The 19,259-nt window shown below is 40.5% G+C and overlaps 1 protein-coding gene and 1 pseudogene across 4 annotated transcripts in view; one reads left to right on the top strand and one right to left on the bottom strand.

Annotated features, from left to right (window-relative positions):
• The window catches only part of VPS13B (vacuolar protein sorting 13 homolog B), an 890,836-nt gene that overhangs the window by 96,793 nt on the left and 774,784 nt on the right, over positions 1-19,259 (bottom strand). For all 4 annotated transcript variants that reach the window (XM_066265974.1, XM_066265971.1, XM_066265975.1 and 1 more), the window contains exons 41-43: positions 11,705-11,886; positions 10,250-10,599; positions 4,710-4,871 (exon numbers count right to left, since the gene is read on the bottom strand). In XM_066265974.1, coding sequence (XP_066122071.1) covers positions 4,710-4,871; positions 10,250-10,599; positions 11,705-11,886 — 694 coding nt within the window. The remainder of the gene's footprint in view (positions 1-4,709; positions 4,872-10,249; positions 10,600-11,704; positions 11,887-19,259) is intronic.
• On the top strand, positions 13,093-14,163 carry LOC136328561 (leucine-rich repeat-containing protein 28 pseudogene; annotated as a pseudogene).

A 19,259-nucleotide genomic window follows, 5' to 3' on the forward strand; every position in this document is an offset into this window, starting at 1 on the left:
ATTATTAACTGAAAGTAGGCTATGATCATTTTAATAGCTTTGATGCTTCTTATCAAATTGCTTTCTAGAAAGGAAGTATCAATTCCATCTCACCTTCTGTGTGTAGCAACGTCTTCTTATTTGCCTTTTCTAAACAAACTTTAATATGCATGCCACACGCAATGTAACAGAAGAGGCAAACACTTGAAAAAAATTATCAGTTTGAACAATTTTGAAAACACTGTGTTTTCCTTCCCTCCGTAAGCCTGCTTTTAAATTTCCTAAATTATGGCCATGGCAACAAGAAATGTCTTTCTCTAGATATATGAGCATAGACGCTTATATAAATGAATAGGGCAAGACTGGTAACTGAACAAGAATTATAGTCGAGTTAATGAAATTGACTGCTGGCTAGAATTACCATAAGATAGGTGGGTAATACTCAAAATTTGTGATTTTCCCGTAAGAGAAAAATGATCAGATCTCACTTTTAAATATTTTTACATAGAAAAAGGAACTGGAGAGCATTTTGTCTATCCAGGCCCAGAATGAGTACAATAAAAATATTTTAGTGTTATGTGGTGAGTATAGGTTAATTATGTGTTAGATATCAACAATATAAACTTGTCATTTCTCAGTTTCCGAAACACTTTACCAAGTTTTCAAGTGACAGGAATATCATTTAGATCAGAGTAAAAATTAATATCCAACTTTTAGTCTACTGAATTTTGTCAACTGGGAGGTCTCAAAGCAGGGGTAACAAACTGTAGCTTATGGTCAAATTTGGTGCACTATTTTTGTACAGCCTGTGAGCTAAGAATGGCTTTCACATTTTTAAATGGTTGAAAAAAATCAAAAGAATATTTCGTGATGTGTGAAGATTACTGAGATTCAAATTTTACTGTCTATAAATAAAGTTTTATTGGAACCAACCACCCTCATTTGTTACGGCTGCTTTTGTGCAGAGCTGCACACAGACTGCAAGGCCTTGCGAGCCGACGCAGGAAATGTTTGCCAGCCTCTGATTTTAACGTATGATTTATATTTTCCTTACTAAATCTTATCACTTTAATGAATACTTCCTAGATTCTCTGCTGCTTTTCAAAATTAATTCTAACTTTGTTACATTTTACATTTTTAAATATGTCATTTTTCATGAGCTTATAAAACTTTGCATTGTACCCATTTTGGAGCAATATTTTATTAATTTTTTTATAGCTCTGTCTAGAGCTCATTTCCATCTTGCTTAATTATTTGATTACTAAAATTAAGTCACTGAGATTTGGAATTCTGCAATTCTAAAAAGCACATAATCTATATACATTGTGCATGTCATACGAGTAAAAGCAACGTAGTATCTCATATATAAGGTAGAAGCACTCCTAATCCAAGCAGTTCAATTATCCAACACTGCCCTCTATTAACCAGAAAAGCATGTTAACTTGAACAGACTGTACATAAATCCCACTAATTGAAGGAAGAGTCACTATATTCGGTTAAATTAAATAAAACTTCCCTTGACTGAGCTGCACATACTGTCTGTATTCTGCAAAAAAGATTCCATAAACTCACAGTTTCAGTCTTAGATTCAACTTTATATAATGTGAAGTGCTTCTTTGAAGACCAGTGCTTGCCGGTTATTGTTCTCATACCACCTGATCCGAAGTCTGCTGAGTTGGGATTTACGGGCCCTCTGTGGTGGCACATGACTGTGCAGCTGAGCGTGTTCAGTTATTCCCCAGGAAATAGTTTTGTTCTTCCTTTGTTTGTTTAGGCAAGCAACTGTTGTGGGATATCCAGCATTTTAAGTGATTCTGCCTCAGAGCATGTGTTAGAAACTATAAGTAGAGTTTATAACTTTTCATTTCTAAGAGGTTTTTCAGCTTTGGGTTTCTGGAATTGGTTGTGTCCATGTTTCTTCCCATCTTGTTGAGATTTACTGTTGTTAGCAACCTCCTGTGTGGTTCTAAGATATGTTGACCTCTTTGAAACCTTTCCAGGTGTCATTGCCACTTTCTTGATCTCTGCAATCTAAGCTGCACTGTTTAGTGGAGTTAAGTTCTCTGAACTTTAGAAATCCTCCCTGAGACTATGAATTGACTAACACCCAAGGTAGCATAAACACGCAGACACAAATGTTCCTAAGACCAAGCCTGCTGGGCAATGCAGGATGTGACTTGGAGTCTGGAAAAGGGAACAGTTTGCTCACTTGTGAGTCTATGACTACCTCCAGGTGCAGTTTGAAGCTAAGTGGTTAGTTATTCTGATCCTCAGATGTAACCTCTCATTAGAACACAGCAGCATTTGTGATTATGGATGTAAGGAATTCCATGAAGACCCCCTGGGCCCATTAAGACTTCTGGCTTCACAGGGTCCTAAAACATATTTCCTTCAGCGTATGTAGCTTTAGCAAAGAGACACTGTTTTCTTTTTTTACAAATCTGATCTAAGTTTAGCCTAAGATTATAATGAATTCAGCTCATCTTAAAATTCGTATCCAGAGGATGCAGTTACAAAATAAAATGAAAAAAAGTTTAATAGACACCTGTCTTATGTCTCCAGTTTGTCAGTAAAAGTTCTTACTGTTTTTGGTAATGCAGTTAAGGCTTTGTAAGAGTTCATACTTGGACTAAGAATCCCATTAGTCTAGCTTTAAATGTGGAGTATGATACTAGCGATTTCAAAGCCTTCCTCTTAAAGCCTCCCTCCCGGCTTGGCTATACTAAGAGACAAATCACGCTGCCAAAACCTAGGAGAGTCTGACAACATTTTGAAAATAACACTATACTGAGAATGAAAACAAAGGGGATGCCAACTCTACCACTATCTTAGCTTAATATTTCTACTTGTCTTCTTGTCTGAAAAATATACATAACAAGGTATACAAACCACACAGGGATATTGTGAAAACAAAACCAGTAATAAAAACAAAAAAAGTCCTTGAAAAAGTGCAAGAGTGTTCATATGAAAGGTGTGGTGGTGGCAGCGGGCATCCACTCTTCCTTCTCACCCAGAAACTGTCTGACCTCAGCACAGAGACTCCGTTCCCGCACGCCCCGCCCCAGCCCGCGGTTCTGACGGTCACCCTTCCCATGCTGGCTCCAGTGGGGAATCTTGAGGGCCATTAGGGCCACTAGGCATCTTAAACATCTGGGAGGGGAAGTAGGCTTCCTCTGCCTCACCTTCTGCTGGCCAAGGCCAGCAGCGTGCGTGTGACCCGGGAAGTGGCCACAGGGACAGCGAACGACCGCCCGCCCCGCAGCTTCTGAGGCCTCTTTCCTGCCACCCAGCTCACTGCTGGGGGTGACTCACCATGGGAACCTCTCAAAACATCTAACAGGCTGCACAAGCATTAACCGGCTTATCTCAGGGTGGTTAGAATCACAGGTAGTCGTTTTTTTATGTATGCTCTCACTTTTGCAATTAATAAGGAACAAAATAATAAAAAGAAACTTAATCTTGAAACAAATAAACAAAACACCCTTTACCTATGCTACAAGAAGCAAACAACCAAACCGACTTAAAAACTTTCTAACATGGAAACTTCTCAGGAAGAAAATTTGAAAATAAGGGCATGTCATTCACTCTAAAATTACAAATGCAATATTATATCATATGAAAAATATTTGTAAGAACTTTCGCTAAAAAAGAATTTATGTAGTTTTAATGTCCTGTCAATTAACTAGAATTGGATAAATAATATACTTTAAGAATTGTACTGTATCACCTTTCCCAAATTTTACACTTATAGTGTGGCACTATAATGACAAAGCAAAGAAGACATCAGAGCCTAGCCTCTGGGGGAAGGAAGAGGCAAGTGGCAGCCCAGGGTCTGGTGGATTCTAAAGCGGGTCTCTGGGGCTGGGGCCAGATGGGAAAACTCGTTCTCTAATTTAATGACTTTCTTTTAATCACAAGCAGACAGTAGTTTCCTTATTACCCAGAGTTTTAGAAATACATTATTCTTAAGAGTACTGTATGTCCTAGGATTTCTTTTACTCATTTAAGACCACATCTTTGTATTTAATTCATCCTCATGTTATTCCTGTGGGCCACATCCCTTTAATTATCCCCATCTAATGTGACAAGAAAATAGAATTATCCTACTTGGAAAACAGACATCCTTTCCTATGTCTTTTCTTAGTGCTCCCTTGGACATATTTTGTCATTGTGCTCACTTCGTCACAAATCATGAGCTGTGCCTTGGACAGCAAGGGTTATCTTTGAAGTCCCAGTGTCTAGTACATTTTGGCAAATAGTAAGAACGTGAATAAACAAAGGAATAATAACACCCAACACATAGTGCTTACAGTTTACCAAGCACTGTTTGAGGGCCTTCAACATACCTATTGTTTACTCCTCAGGACCCTATGAAGTAGGTACTATTGTTATCCCCCTTTTCCATGTAAGGAAGCTGAAGTGTGGAAAGTAAAGACGGGTTATGCTGAGCCAGGCTGCACGCCCACGTCCATTGTCTCTGGAGCTCCGTTTGGTACCCAGCACACCAGGCTGCCTAACGGCACCGGTGCTAACAGGACACAACTCTCCTGGAGAAGGCCGGTGCCGGTGCCCCCATCTCTACACCCTTCTGGGTTTCCATTGAATGGAGCTACCCCGCCTGCCTCCTTGGGAGACTTATAAAGGGAAGTAACTGGACACAGGCACAAATGCAGAATAAATGAATCCCCAGCTTAACAATCGCTGTGTTTGTGAGGCTGTTTCTCAAATACCTGTGGGGATTTGTGGGAGCGCCAGCTGTACTGGTGACGGCGGAGGCTCGCCAGCAGGATATTCTCATCAGTATCCACCTGGCCAAACCGCAGCGTCTCCTGTGTGTCGTTACACAGCACAAAGTGGCTGAAGACCAGCTCCTCTACCTCAGGGCGTTTGTTCTAAAAGAAAAGGAATATGAAAGCCAGCGTGCATCAGATTAATTGCAAGATGTTTGGCAGCTGTCTGCCCAGTGGCGATTGTTACAACACAGAAACACTAAGAGATCTGCTGTCATTAGCTCTTATATACAAAGTATTCTATATTTCCAGGATAGGCACAAAAAAATACCTTAAAGAGATCTCAAATGTTCCAAAAATATGTTTTGATTTATACTCCTGCAAAATAAATCATAGACACAGAAGAGGAAAAGAACAATGAGATCCCTCAAACTTTTAAAGTTTTAAAATGAATTAACATCCTACAAAGAATGTTGTACCGGGTAGAGCACGTTTCTGAGCGGAGTACTGGAGGCTAGAATTACCATGTTCCTGGCCTTCTCAAGTCGACAATCAAGACCAATTACAAAGCTCCAGTTTGTGTCGCACAGAAAGTAAGGATATTTTAGGTAATATATCCCCAGGCCCCTTAAGAGGAAAGGAGGGTGTGTGTGTGTGTGTGTGTGTGTAAATGTGCTCAGGGAGAGGGTGTGTGTGTGTGTAAATGTGCTCAGGGAGAGATATAAATAAAACCATAACTTTCCCTCTATTGTTAAGAGGCTGAACATACAAAACAGACCTACTCCCAAGTTGGGGTAAGCCAAGTTGCAGTTTTCAAGAGAAATAATGTTAGTTGAAAAACAGGTGTTGGTGTCTGTTTCAGCTAATAATCTTCAATCAGTTAATGTCTTCCATTAATCTGTTAAGGCTCAACAAATTAGTAATATAATCTTGTGTTGATACCTCCTTTTCAATTTAATGGTGTCTCCACTGGCTGCTGTTATAGCAAAACACTGGCAAACTGATGGAGAATTTCTGTTCTTACTCTTTTATCACTCTGGTTGTTAGGTTATGGCTTAATAAACAATAAATATACTTTTGGAAAATAAAAATAGCTAACTAAATGATTAACTTGAAAGTGAAAGAAAAAAGTCTAAATCAGCCAATCAGTTTGTAGACAATGGGAGGTAATACGTTTCTCCAGTTGCCTTATTTCCCGGCTGTGGATGTAAATAATGTCACAAATGCCACACTGCGTCATTTGATATTTTACTCAGCAGAGGGAGAGTAAAAGAGGATATATCACTCGTGAACACAGTGATTTAAGTGATATGAGGCCTGAAGCCAAGGAGGCTACAGGTGAATACCTCTGAATCCAGCCTGGACCAAGCCCCAACCTAGAACCTTATCCGGAGCAGTTATCTTGGGAGGCAGAACCCATTCCTAATCATCCAGAAGTCCCCAGCGTGGGTGGGCAGTGCTCTGTGGCTGCAGCTGGTGAAGAGGCCCTGTAAAGTCCTCCAGATATTCCCGAGGACTTCTAAGCCCTTGCAAAGCTCTATTCTCATGGAGTGAAACCTCGCTGGGTAGCCTCACTAATCACAGAGAGTCTCTGGTTAAGTCAGGCCAAAGTAATTATAACCAAAAAGGATCTGTTGTTTACCATAATACTCTCGCTGTGGCTTTTAATCACGAGCTGTAATTTCAAAACTTGACTGCCGGCAGGTGTTAGATGTTCTGGTCCCTGCCACTTCCTGAGCTACTGTTTGCTCACTGCACCTAAGCTCTGCCAGCCTATCAGTTCCTCCCATACCATGCTGACCTTCTTTCAGTTCATCCCCCAAGTCCCAGTTCTTTCTACTAAAGCCTTCAGTTTCCTGTTTCAGGCTACCTCTTCGGAGTAGCCTTCTGAGATCCTCCCCAGACCAGATTAGGTCCCCCTATTTTACTCTGTATTTCACCTTCATAGAACTCATCCCTGATAGGACTAAGTAACTGTATGAATATGGGTTCAATATTGTTTCCATCATTAGACTCCATGCTGTATAAGGGCAGGAACCAGGTCTGTGTTACTTAAAACTTTATCTCTAGTACTCTGCATAATGCCTGACACATAAATACTCAGTAAAAACTTATAAAACAAATACATGTTTAATTTTTAAAATTATAAATGTAATAAATGTTCATAATAGAAAAACTGGAAAATACAGAAAGTATAAATTTTTTTTAAAGTCTCTAATTTTATACTCAGAGATAACTGCTATTCACATTTTGGTGAATTTTCTTCCAGCAATTTTTCTCTTCAGAGTGTCCTGCCTGTCCCTATTGTAGTCTATCTTATCAAATAATACCTTATATATCTCTCATAAAGGTATATAATCAAATTGGAGTCACGGTGTATAATCAATTTTGATTTTTCCATTTAGCCATTATATAATCAATACAAACTACTTTCCTTGTAAAGATTTTTTCCTCATCTTTAGGTCCAAGAGTACAAACATGAAGGGATATGATTCTAAACTCCCACTCAGAGAAACATTCAAGATTGACATTCAGTTTTCATAATGAATGGGGATCACTGTGCTGGTAATACAGAGGTTAAGTTACCAGATGGGGCTTGAGTAGAAAACAATCGTATTACTTTCCTCATCTCTAAAAACTGACCTTTATTAAATGATGAGGGTTTCAGGAAAAAATGTAAATGAATGAACACAAGGGGGTTGTTTACATTTTTCTAAAGAATACTTAAAGTCCTGAGGGAACTATTTCTCTACTACTCCCTCGTCTGCGGAGTTCATTATAACTGTAACAAGTTGAAGCATTTTTTGGACTGTTTTAAATTTTGGTATGAAAAGATCATACACATTTTATATGATACCATATAGGCTAAACCTCAGCATACTCATTCAGATGTTTAATTAAGGGATGGCTTATTTACATTTAAGGTTTGTGCTGGAGTGTTATACAGGCATTTGCAATTAAACAGATATCATTTTGGTGTACAATAAAACACATGAGCATAACCTTGATTTTAAAATAAAACCCCCCTTTAAATACTCTTTTGGGCCCTGGCCGTTTGGCTCCATAGTAGAGTGTTGGCCTGGCATGTGGATGTCCCAGGTTCGATTCCTAGTTAGGATACACAGGAGAAGCACCCATCTGCTTTTCCAGCTCTCCCCCTCTTGCTTCTCTTTCTCTCTCTCTCTCTTTCTCTCCCCTTCCTGCAGCCATGGCTCAATTAGAGTGAATTGGCCTCAGGTGCTGAGGATGTCTCCACGGCCTCTACCTTAGGTGCTAAAAAATGACTCTGGTTGCCATGGAGCAAGGGCCCCAGATGGGCAGAGCATCACCCCCTAGAGTCTTGTAGGGTGGATCCCAGTCGGGGCACAGGCGGGAGTCTGTCTCTGCCTCCCTTTCTCTCACTAAATTAAAAAAAAATGCTATTTTGTCCAAATGTGGGAATGTGACAAAAATAAAAAGCAAACTTCAAGTGGTTTTGGGTCCTTAAGCCAGTTTCACAAAACATTAATCATTTACCAAAAAAAAAAAAAACCCAAAAAACCCCACAAAAAACTACAGCCAGAGAAATCAGACACTAATGAAGGCTTCTGTAAATCTTGAACTTGTAACCTAAAGGTGAAAGGCCAAATTGTTTCATGCTTCATCTGTCTGGTCCATCTACACGGATACAAAGGACTTGTTTCAGATATAAATCTGATAAAAAGTATGTGGAGCAACTCAAATAACTTATCCAGCTTATTAAATTCATATATCGCATTGGCAATAATTGTACTCTGTAGATCATTATACACAAAATAAAAGCCAAGTTGGGAAACTGAGCTTTCCTTCGAAAGGGGATAAACCTTCTTCAGAATACTTTAGAAACAATGAACTTAATAACCCTTTATAAGCCCATTCAATGTCAAATGTCCTCTAATTTCAAAGTTGTGCATTTTTGTATTTACTTTAGAATACACAGGGTTAGGTGCCTACCACATTAAAACCTGGTGGCAAGTACCCTTGACATGGGAGGAAACAAGAAAATTACAGCCACAATTACAGAAGTGTATCCTCTGTGGCTCATGTTCACATTGCCAAATCCCTGTATAAATCAGAACCAACTATTCATAGAATGTACCTGTCAGCAATATGCTACGTGACATATGGCTCTACTTAATCAAATATACAATTCCATTAAAAAAAAACACAACTCAGAATATTCCTTCAAGGCACTATGTTAGCCAGTCATTCACACTCTGATGTGGTTTAAAACATTTAAATATTTATGCACTGTATTTTATTTATATGTATAGCTGTGTCTAAGAGAATATTTTTACCCTGGGAGGAAACTGGTATTTCTGAAGGCCATTTTGCAGTAGTTGCTACATGAGTCCTCTTATAATGGCCCTGATACTAAGACAAAAATATCCTGGGTTTAAATCCTCTATCAATGACTCTTTTATATTTTCTAGGTTTGTTTTTTATTAAATGCATTGTTCAAAATATGACAAAAAACAGAAATTGGAGCCATAAAGGTTTTTTTCACATCACTATTTGAACCAGCTGCAAAGATTTAGATCACACTAGCTCTTATTTTATGCATGTCCTTTGCAACAAGAAAACCATGGAATGCCCTTAAAAAGGAATTTTAAAATATAAAACAGATGTGTTATCTTCTTTCCCTCTGCTATTATAGTGCCATGTTAGGTAATTAATTCTTAAGTCTTGTATAGGTCTTCATGCATATAAAGAAAAGTTGGTTCCCAGAAAAATTCTTATGTTAGAGAACTCAAGCCCCTCGCCCCTCCACGGCTCCTGTTCCCAAGAGGTCAGTGCGGAATGAAGGACCATTTCCCTTGTGGAGCCAGCACCGCACAGATAGATGCACATAACATACACAAAACGTGGGGAGATGCTTTAGCTTAAATAGCACAACACAAACTTTATGGAAATATAATATTACACTGATTTTTAGTAAAAGAAACAGAAGTGATTCATTCTCAGATCACTGAGCATATTATTATCCAAACATTTTGTGAAATTAAATCCATTATGAAGCACTTTGTAATGGTTCAAAATGGCAGAATGATAGTTAGGGAAAGACTGGACCATCTTTTGTTCACATATCTCCTCTCACTGCTTTTCGCCTTGAAAAGATGGAAAGCTTATCATCAGAAAGGCTCACACAGGTTCTTCATGTCTGCCATGGATGCTTAGACAATTTGATGCATAGCTAAGTTGAAGTGTTGGCAAACTAAAGCCATAAAACTTGGAAAAAATTTCTGGGAATATGTTATTTTCCACCACAGATGTGGTACATTAGTCACAAAAATGTGGGCATGATCTCCTATGCATGTGTAGAGAACCCATATTCTCCAAAGTTTTAAAAAACAACATACATCACTCGGCCAAAATATAGAAGGCCCCAAATATCATGGTGCCCATCAAATTCTTCACTCTCTCACATTTGGGCTCGTGCTTATCATTAGATGCGATAGCACAGAGTGCCTAGTAAAAGCTCCCATGTGGACAAACTGTAAACTGTTCTAGGAAGTGCCTACCTGTTGCCAAGCTTGTACTGCAGTGTTTAGAGAATGAACCGCGTGCTGTCCAAAGTTTATAAATATAGAATCAACTATGATGGTGCAGTCAAGCAGCTTTTCTAATGCATCGCTGGAAACTGCAATTTGTCCAAAGATGCTGAAGGGTTTCACCAGGCTCTGCATGGTTGCGTTTCGGCACTCTAGAAGTTTACAGTCTGCTTGAGCTGAGAACTGGATCTCCTGACAGACAGAACTATTGTTCCACTGTCTAAGGTACATGTGTGGTTCTTTGAAGGAAATGACCATGTATTCTAGTTCCGATGGCACATTTTTATCAGAAACAAATGGCTGTAGGTATGGTGGTGGAGCTGTTGGGAAAACAAACAAGAAAAAGAGCCAATGAATGAGCCAATGCTTTATGGAAATAAAGAGATGATGTTTAAATTATTCACTTTTTGTTTTTTTTTGAATTCAGTATTAGGTGTTCAAGAAATTTAATATTCTCCTGAAGATATTATAACATTTGAATTACCATTTGATATTTGCAAGCAAAACTGGTTTGTTCAATCAGCAGGTCTCTGAAATATTGTTCAAAGGTTACATTCCATTTCCCAGACAAACATTTGGTCACAGGGACAACAAACGCAATACAAAGGGTAAACATCGAAGGAGGGATTTTAGCAGTGCTCTGTATCTACCAACCAAATCTCAAAAGCAAAGTCATGACTCACAGAGAGTTAGAAAATAAGGTTAAAACTCCATTTTGCTGAAAAGGCAAGATGTCTAACAGCAGCTGTGTTTAGTTTTAATCTGATTTTTTCCCCCTTTTTTCCATTACATGTTGGGTGAAAACCAGAACCTGAATCAAAATGTACTGACTAGAAAAGGTTTGGTAAAGACTTTTAGGAATAATTATTCATATAACATTAGCAAATATGTGAAAAGCCACCTTTGGGGTGTGGGGAAATTTAATTTCTGACCATATAAATTTGTAAAACAAAAATGCTAGTTCTTCAAATTACTGGAGAATTTTATCACATTTGTTGAAGGTATTCATGCTTTTAAAATCAAGTGGTATCAATTATTTTTGGGATGTATTTGCCAGTTAGCAACCTATATAATAGGTCCACAAGATGGTTCAAAGCAGGAGGGCACAGCTGTTGTATGAAATCAACTTCAGAATCACTTTGCCAGTGCTCACTGTTAGGGCAACGAATGCTGCTTCTAAAAGTTGCTACCAGTGTGTGGGTGGCGGTCAGCGGACGAGGACCTTTGGATAGGGAAAGTGATTAGCAATCACAGAACTCTGAAACATCAGTCACATGGTAGGTAGAACACAGAACGGAAACCCCTCCAAGCTTTCCTATTCCTGAAAAGAAATTAGCTGGGCAAAAGTAGATGAATTGTGTCTTGAGAACACACAGGCAAAACAATAATTATTAAGTAGATATTCTATGCTAAAGTAAAGAGCACCTGTGCCTAGCTGATCAAAGTGATGACAAAGATGGAACTCCAGGTGAGCAAACTGGAAGGACATGCCAAGCGACGGGACGAACCACGGGGTGAAGCAGGAGTCCACTCTGGTGCAGGCGGCCAGGGCTGTTGGAGTTACAAGTTGGTCACAAGTGCTTTGAGAACCAGATTCACTTGCGGAGCTATGAGAAATAAGAGACAGAAGCTCAAAAAACTAAATTTCCTAATATCATGTAAGTGAAATGTCTTTCTATAAGGGTTTTTAAAGCTAGCACCCATAATCCACATCAATATGTTATATAATCTTTTATATTTATTCACATAAACTATGTAGTTGTTTTTAAATATTAAGTTCATATCGATTATTCCCTATGAGTTAGTAGCAGAAACATTTCAAAGAATTCTTCAAAGTTGGATTTTGGGGAATTCAATATTTTCCCACCCACCTCTCACATAACTCATGGACAAGTTTAAGGCCAATATAATTCAGAGTATGACTCCGCTGTTCAAAAATTACAAAAATTTCAGTGTCACCGTAAATGTTTCTCTTGTCTTACTTCTCCAGATTGTCCATATCCATACTCCCATACAAATTAGTCAATGCTCTTTACTGAATGCCCAGTGACTACTGTAGTAAGTGTCATAGAAGTTATGACCATGTCCAGAAGAACAAAGGTCCCATGGACTATTACACTGCCTGGGTCCTCTCTTCACTTGCCCATCCTCTTACCACCATTTTATACAAGTAAAATCTGATGGAAGGAACAGCGAGGGCATCTGCAGGAGGGGAGGGGTCTGTATGAGGTGGCTGCCGCCTTGCCTGGGGAACACGCTGCCCAGCAGCCTCGCCCAGCGCTGGCGGAACCATGAGGCTGGGATGTGGAGGGCGCGGGGTGCGTTCTGGTCATTTTGGATGCTGATGTGACACTGCCCTATTCCCCCTTACCGTCTTCCACCCCCTGCTTTCTAAATCTAAAATTTCCTCTTCACTTATGTTAGCCTGGCTCCCAACCCATGAATGACACTGTGATTTACAGTTTCCTAGAAGAACTATGACAGGAAAAGCTAAAGAAATAAATTCTTGGTTTTCAAAGACCTCAGTCTAACTGGTCATGTAAAATATGTAGACATTTAGAAACATTACAGAACAGAATCACCACCCAGAAACAGGAAAGTCAGAAGTGCCACCAGAGTGGAAACAGAAGAGGAAGTCAGGGTTGTGTGGAGGAATCACGCGGGCGTCTCAGTGCGAATCTTCAGCTGAGTTTTGAAAGAGGTTGGAAAAAAGCTGGTGAAAGTGAGAGCTTGCAGCTTGGCCAGCGGCTGGCACAGACGCGTCCCGGAGTGCCAGCTCCGCCAGAGCGGAGAAATGGGACGATTTTAACAAGATGAAGTGCTGCAGCGTCCCTGATGGGCTCTGTTCAGTCCTAGTATCCAAACTTTGTAAGACAATCCTTGTGGCAAGGCTGGGAAAGCACACAAATTTGTTCTTACCTTATAGGAATCTGCATCATTTCCCACTGGCGTTACTGAAAGGCAAAGGACTACGGTGCTTAGAGAGGCTCTGTCTGAAAAGGAACTCCCTTATAACCTTGTCAGAAAAGCCTACTCAGAAGCTTCCAAACCTGGTAGAACTGCACCTTCATTCAGATAACTTGGTTGTGGTTTTGGAAGCCACTGGGTCCCTTGTAAGGTCCAGCATTTGGATCTTAGTGACAATGTCTTAGAAATTCTTTGCCCAGAAATCGGTCATCTGAGAGCTTCCTGTCGTCTTCTGTTAGGTAATAACCAACTGCAATCCCTACCTCCAGAGGCTGGTGATGTGAATGAGCTGCAGACACTAGACACTTCTACCAACCGTTTGCTGACTTTCCCGAGAGGCTTCACCTGGTCGCACCTCCCCGTGGACCGAGATCGTCCATGGTGTGCCATGCCCCCTCTGCCAGCGGCACGGTCTCCTGAGCTCTCTCTGGCTGGAAGCTGGCCTCCGTTTTTGCCACTTGGTTTAGGTTGATCTTGAGAACTACAATGTGTGTACATGGATAACCACATATTTTGAAAGGTTGCCATCCTAGCTGCACAATGAAGTCACTGGGTGCAGGCTTGGTGCTCCCGGCCAAGTTCCCGAGGTGAAGGCCTTAGGGACAGAGATTGACACCACCACCCCCCCCACCACCACCCCCGCCTCTGCAAGAGCTGGCCGTGAGGAGTCTGCATCATCTACCAGTTTTCTAAAAGATCTGAACTTCCTGTCTCCCATCTCGTTACCCAGAAGTTTCCCGGAACGTCTGCACTGCACCCGGGGGCACTGTCACTGGTGCAGTGAGACCAACTTTACAACCGTCTCTCCCCAGCTCTTTCCCTTGAGAGGGATCCAGTGGTGGACACAGTCGCACCAGGGGAGACAGCTGTTAGTTTCGTGGCTACTGAGGCTCCACCCACTGTCTGCAGACTTCTGACCTCTGGGTTGTTAAACACTCAAGAGCCTCACTAGTGCTACCAGCTTGACACTGCAGCTCCCTGCATGTCCCATGCTTCTGTGTAACAGAGGGATAGGAGCAACCAGCTAGGCCAAACAGGTGTGGAGTGCCACAACAAAGTACCCCCTTGTCCTGTCACATGCGAGGGACTGCAGAACTCTCTGAAGTGTCATAACTGAGCTTCAGAGCTGAAATGCCTTTACCCTTCCCCAATACTGCAATATACTCTCCCCCAAATTAAAAAAAAAAAGGGAAAAAAAGAAAGCTAGGAGCATTCCAATATGTTGACTGAGTGTTTAACTTCAAAGAGGTTATTGTTATGTGGTGATATTTACTGCAATGTTAGTAAATCTCCATTGCCTATGTTACTTACTAAATGTTACATGAAAAAATGCAGTTAAATACATTCTTAAAACTTACTATAAAAGAGCACACTAATCCAAATAGCTTTCTAGGAATTTATCTGTACAGTTACAAATAAAATATTTTATTTTCAAGGTAAAATTAAAACATTTATTTGGAAAGAATAAAATATTATTTGTACATATTTTACACATTGAATTCTTTCACTTATGCTGATGTAAATTGTTAACAGTAGGTACAATGTTAGCTGAAATAGTGTTAAAAATCCAGGTGAGAGTTCTAAAAAACTAAACAAATGAACAAACAAAATGAACAGACTCATAAATACAGAAAAACTGATAGTTGCCAGAGAGTTGGGCAATGGGGGTATGGCCAAGAAGGTGAAGAGGGTCAGGAGGTACAAATGTATAGATATAACATAAATAAGTCATGGGGATTTAAAGTACAGCATGAGGAATACAGTCACTAATGTAATAATTTTGTCCAGTAACAGAGGAGTCATGGACTTTTTGTGGTGATGACTTTGTAAGGTGTATAAATGTGAAATCTACTATGTCATATACTTGAAAGTAACATATATTATGTGTCAACTATACTTTAAGAAGAACTTTACATTCTTAATTAAAATTATATCCCAGAATGAAAAATTAAAAAATAAAAGTGCAGATCCTAGTAGCCCAATGGAGGGGAACCATATCTGAAGGCCACAGTCACCTTCTGGTAGGAGAAAGTTTAACTTGTGGAGAGAAAAGAAATGATCCAGGGACTTGCCCATCATAGTGATCTTTCTTTGGTTTCTCCACTGTCTATCTAGGCAAGAACAAGGCTCTGGGAAATGAGAAGCATCTCCTCCTCACAAAAAAGCTGTGGACCATTGTCCCAAAGATTACCTAGTATTAGAAAAGGGGGTTGTAGGGGAGGGGGTCAGGGAAGAGGAGTAAAGAGGGAGAAATATATGGTGATGGAATGTGATCTGACTTTGGGTGATGGGTACACAACATAATCAAGAGTTCAAATGCTGTAGAAATGTTTGTTTTCTAAATAAAATTTACAAAAGAAGAGTGACTTCTTTTATGTGATCTTTAGGGATTGAAGAAAATCTTTTTCTTTGGCACATCCAAAGATGAAAGTACTCCAAAAAATGAATAAGAGTTTCTATTTTCATTGTGTGAAGAAACAGCCACACACCTTAAACCACTTTTCTTTCCAGAATGACTTCTTCCATGAATCAGCATTTTAGAGAGTGATAAAAAAAGGTCCTTATAAACAATCTGCTCTTATGTTTTAATGTTGTTGGGAAAATAACCATGCAATAGGACAACACACTACCACAGACATGGCACAGGTGAACAGCATTTAGCATTATCATCACATAACTTGTAAAAGGATGAACGAACATATATATCAAGTCTGCACAGTTAATACTGTGCTACATGATAATTGCCTGGAATTTGGGTGCCCTGCAGATCACATACTTCTGGTGTAAGACATCTGAGATGAGGATAAGAGTGAGGAACAAAGCTGAAAGTTGTTCTGGTCCATCAGCAGACATCTGACTGACATCACACCCAGGGAACTCAACAGGGTGGCTCAAAGCCTGAGAGCTGGGCCCCCCACTCCGTTTCCCCTGTGTCCCTCCTAGAGTGAGTCACTGGTAAGAAACTGTAAATTCCAAACAGCGTGCTCACTGGCTATGTTCTGTTTGCGCTCTAGTTCCATTTTTCTACCCTTCCCCATCCTCTTCATTGCTCCTGGACTATATCAACAAGTTGTTTTGTCCTCTGGCTTGTCCTTTGGTTCAGCCAGTGGGAGGCCCACAAGAGTAGAAAACAGGAGGAGAGTAGGGTGAGGGTTGTATTCCTGACTCCTTCTTGGCCATATCTCCATACGGTACCATCCCCACTACCCCAAACAGCTACAGTCACCTGCTTGAAGTTAGTTTTGGTAACAGCTCTATCACTTGTCTCCTTCAGGCCTAAGAGTGGGAGGGTCCCCTGGGGCTCACTGCTCCACGCCTTAAACCTGCCCACACTTTTATAAGTAGTCTTTCCATTAAACTCTCCTCAATTACCCAGTTTGAGCGTGCCTTCTATTTCCTGTCAGGGCCTACTTGATACAGGGGGTTAATTTAGGCTTCAGTAATGGGTGAGGGCAAACACATATACCATGAGATTAAAAATAAATAGCTGAAATACGCCCTGGCCGGTTGGCTCAGCGGTAGAGCGTCGGCCTGGCGTGCGGGGGGGCCCGGGTTCGATTCCCGGCCAGGGCACATAGGAGAAGCGCCCATTTGCTTCTCCACCCCCGCCCCCCTCCTTCCTCTCTGTCTCTCTCCTCCCCTCCTGCAGCCAAGGCTCCATTGGAGCAAAGATGGCCCGGGCGCTGGGGATGGCTCCTTGGCCTCTGCCCCAGGCGCTGGAGTGGCTCTGGTTGCTGCAGAGCGACGCCCCGGAGGGGCAGAGCATCGCCCCCTGGTGGGCAGAGCGTTGCCCCTGGTGGGCGTGCTGGGTGGATCCGGGTCGGGCGCATGCGGGAGTCTGTCTGACTGTCTCTCCCCGTTTCCAGCTTCAGAAAAATACAAAAAAAAAAAAAAAAAATAGCTGAAATGGATACCAGGGCTGACACACTGTATCTCTTGCTTCCAGTTCAGTGTACAAGAGAACAGAAGGCTTCTCCTAAAGGTCAACACTATTATGGAACCAGGCTTAAAGTTACTCACATGCTAACTTCAAAAACCTCATCATCATTACCCATCATTTGTTTTCATATGATTAAGCAAACCATTAGTTAAAGACAGTGCAATGTAATTATTACAAATACAGTGACTGAAATCAAGATATTATACCTGTATGGGATCAACAAACCAGGGTTTAAGAGACTGAATCTTTTGCTCCAGTCCTTTGTTGAAGGCTACCTGCCACCTCTTGGAAACAGTTAGCTTCTATTTATTCCTTAAGACCTCAGCTCAGAAACCAGCTTCTCAAGGCCAAATAGCTAGGCAGTGAGAGAGCCAGGATGTAAAGCCAGGTCTCTAACTTGAATTCTCTATTAAGCAGTGCTTCTATTGACATGCACACAGTGATGCCCTTATTCCTGAGCTGCCCTACATTACTGCAACTCTATGACAATTGTGAGCAAAAGGCTTTTTTTTTAAGCTTTACAGATTTTTTTTTTTTTTTTTTTTTTTTTTTTTACAGAGACAGAGAGAGAGAGTCAAAGAGAGGGATAGACAGGGACAGACAGACAGGAATGGAGAGATGAGAAGCATCAATCATTAGTTTTTCATTGCGCATTGCAACACCTTAATTGTTCATTGATTGCCTTCTCATATGTGCCTTGACCGCGGGCCTTCAGTAGACTGAGTAACCCCTTGCTCGAGCCAGCGACCTTGGGCTCAAGCTGGTGAGCTTTTGCTCAAATCAAATGAGCCCTCGCTCAAGCTGGTGACCTCGGGGTCTCGAACCTGGGTCTTCCGCATCCCAGTCTGACGCTCTATCCACTGTGCCACCACCGGTCAGGCAGAAGTCATTTTTAAATGAACTTTCCTCTAATAATATACACTATGATGCATATTCTTTTCAACCACTGAAAATATTACTTATAAGACCACTTCTAATCATAAAAGTGTCAATTTTTGTCCAATTCTATTATAGATTTCTTGTGACAAAACATACTGGAGCTAACTGTAGCAGTTACTTTCAGAATAAAATACTGACATTTATCAAAGCATTGATGTTTTCTTTCTAGAAACTGAATGAAATGTATTTATTATCCATTCTAAAATGGTCTTAATAATGTCTTATTAATAATGTTGACTTTCAAACCAACTCTTTAAATTTAATTAATTTATTTTTTGGTTTCTTTGTGTTTTTTTTTTTTTTTGTTTTGTTTTTTCAGAGACAGAGAGAGAGAGAGAGTCAGAGAGAGGGATAGATGGGGACAGACAGATGGGAACGGAGAGAAATGAGAAGCATCAATCATCAGTTTTTCGTTGCAACACCTTAGTTGTTCATTGATTGCTTTCTCATATGTGCCTTGACTGTGGGCCTTCAGCAGACCGAGTAACCCATTGCTAGAGCCAGCGACCTTGGGTCCAAGCTGGTGAGCTTTTGCTCAAACCACATGAGCCTGCGGCTCAAGCTGGCGACCTTGGGGTCTTGAACCTGGGTCTTCTGCATCCCAGTCCGATGCTCTATCCACTGTGCCACTGCCTGGTCAGGCAAATTTAATTTTATTAATAACAATTTGTACCTGAAAAAGAGTTACTCTCAAACAATTTAAAGCAATCAATTGTGAAATATTAAGTAAGCTGAAGAATCCCAGGTGAAGACAAAGATATGCGCTCATAAGGACAAAAGCTTGGTATTGCCTGAATTTGATTTTCTGCATCATTTTCTATCCCCTAAAGGTTCGACATTTCTGTAGTGCTAATGCTAAGCTTACCATAAAAGTAATTTTTATGAATATTTCAGATTCAGAGGAATTAACCTTGTCTAAGATGTTCTTTGAACGATGAAAATGCATTCTTTCATAATTAGAATCAAGAAATGATTTCTAACTCGACACTAAATTTCATTATCGATAGTTCTATGCTCTGTGGTTTCCTGGTTTCTAACTAGGTAAGCTACACTAGAGTAGGGAATCTTTCTATCCAAGTGCTCATTCTCACAGGATGGGCATTTTTCTTTATTGCTGCACTACATATAGGTAAA

The sequence above is a fragment of the Saccopteryx bilineata genome, chromosome 3, assembly GCF_036850765.1.
Source record: "Saccopteryx bilineata isolate mSacBil1 chromosome 3, mSacBil1_pri_phased_curated, whole genome shotgun sequence".
NCBI lineage: Eukaryota > Metazoa > Chordata > Mammalia > Chiroptera > Emballonuridae > Saccopteryx > Saccopteryx bilineata.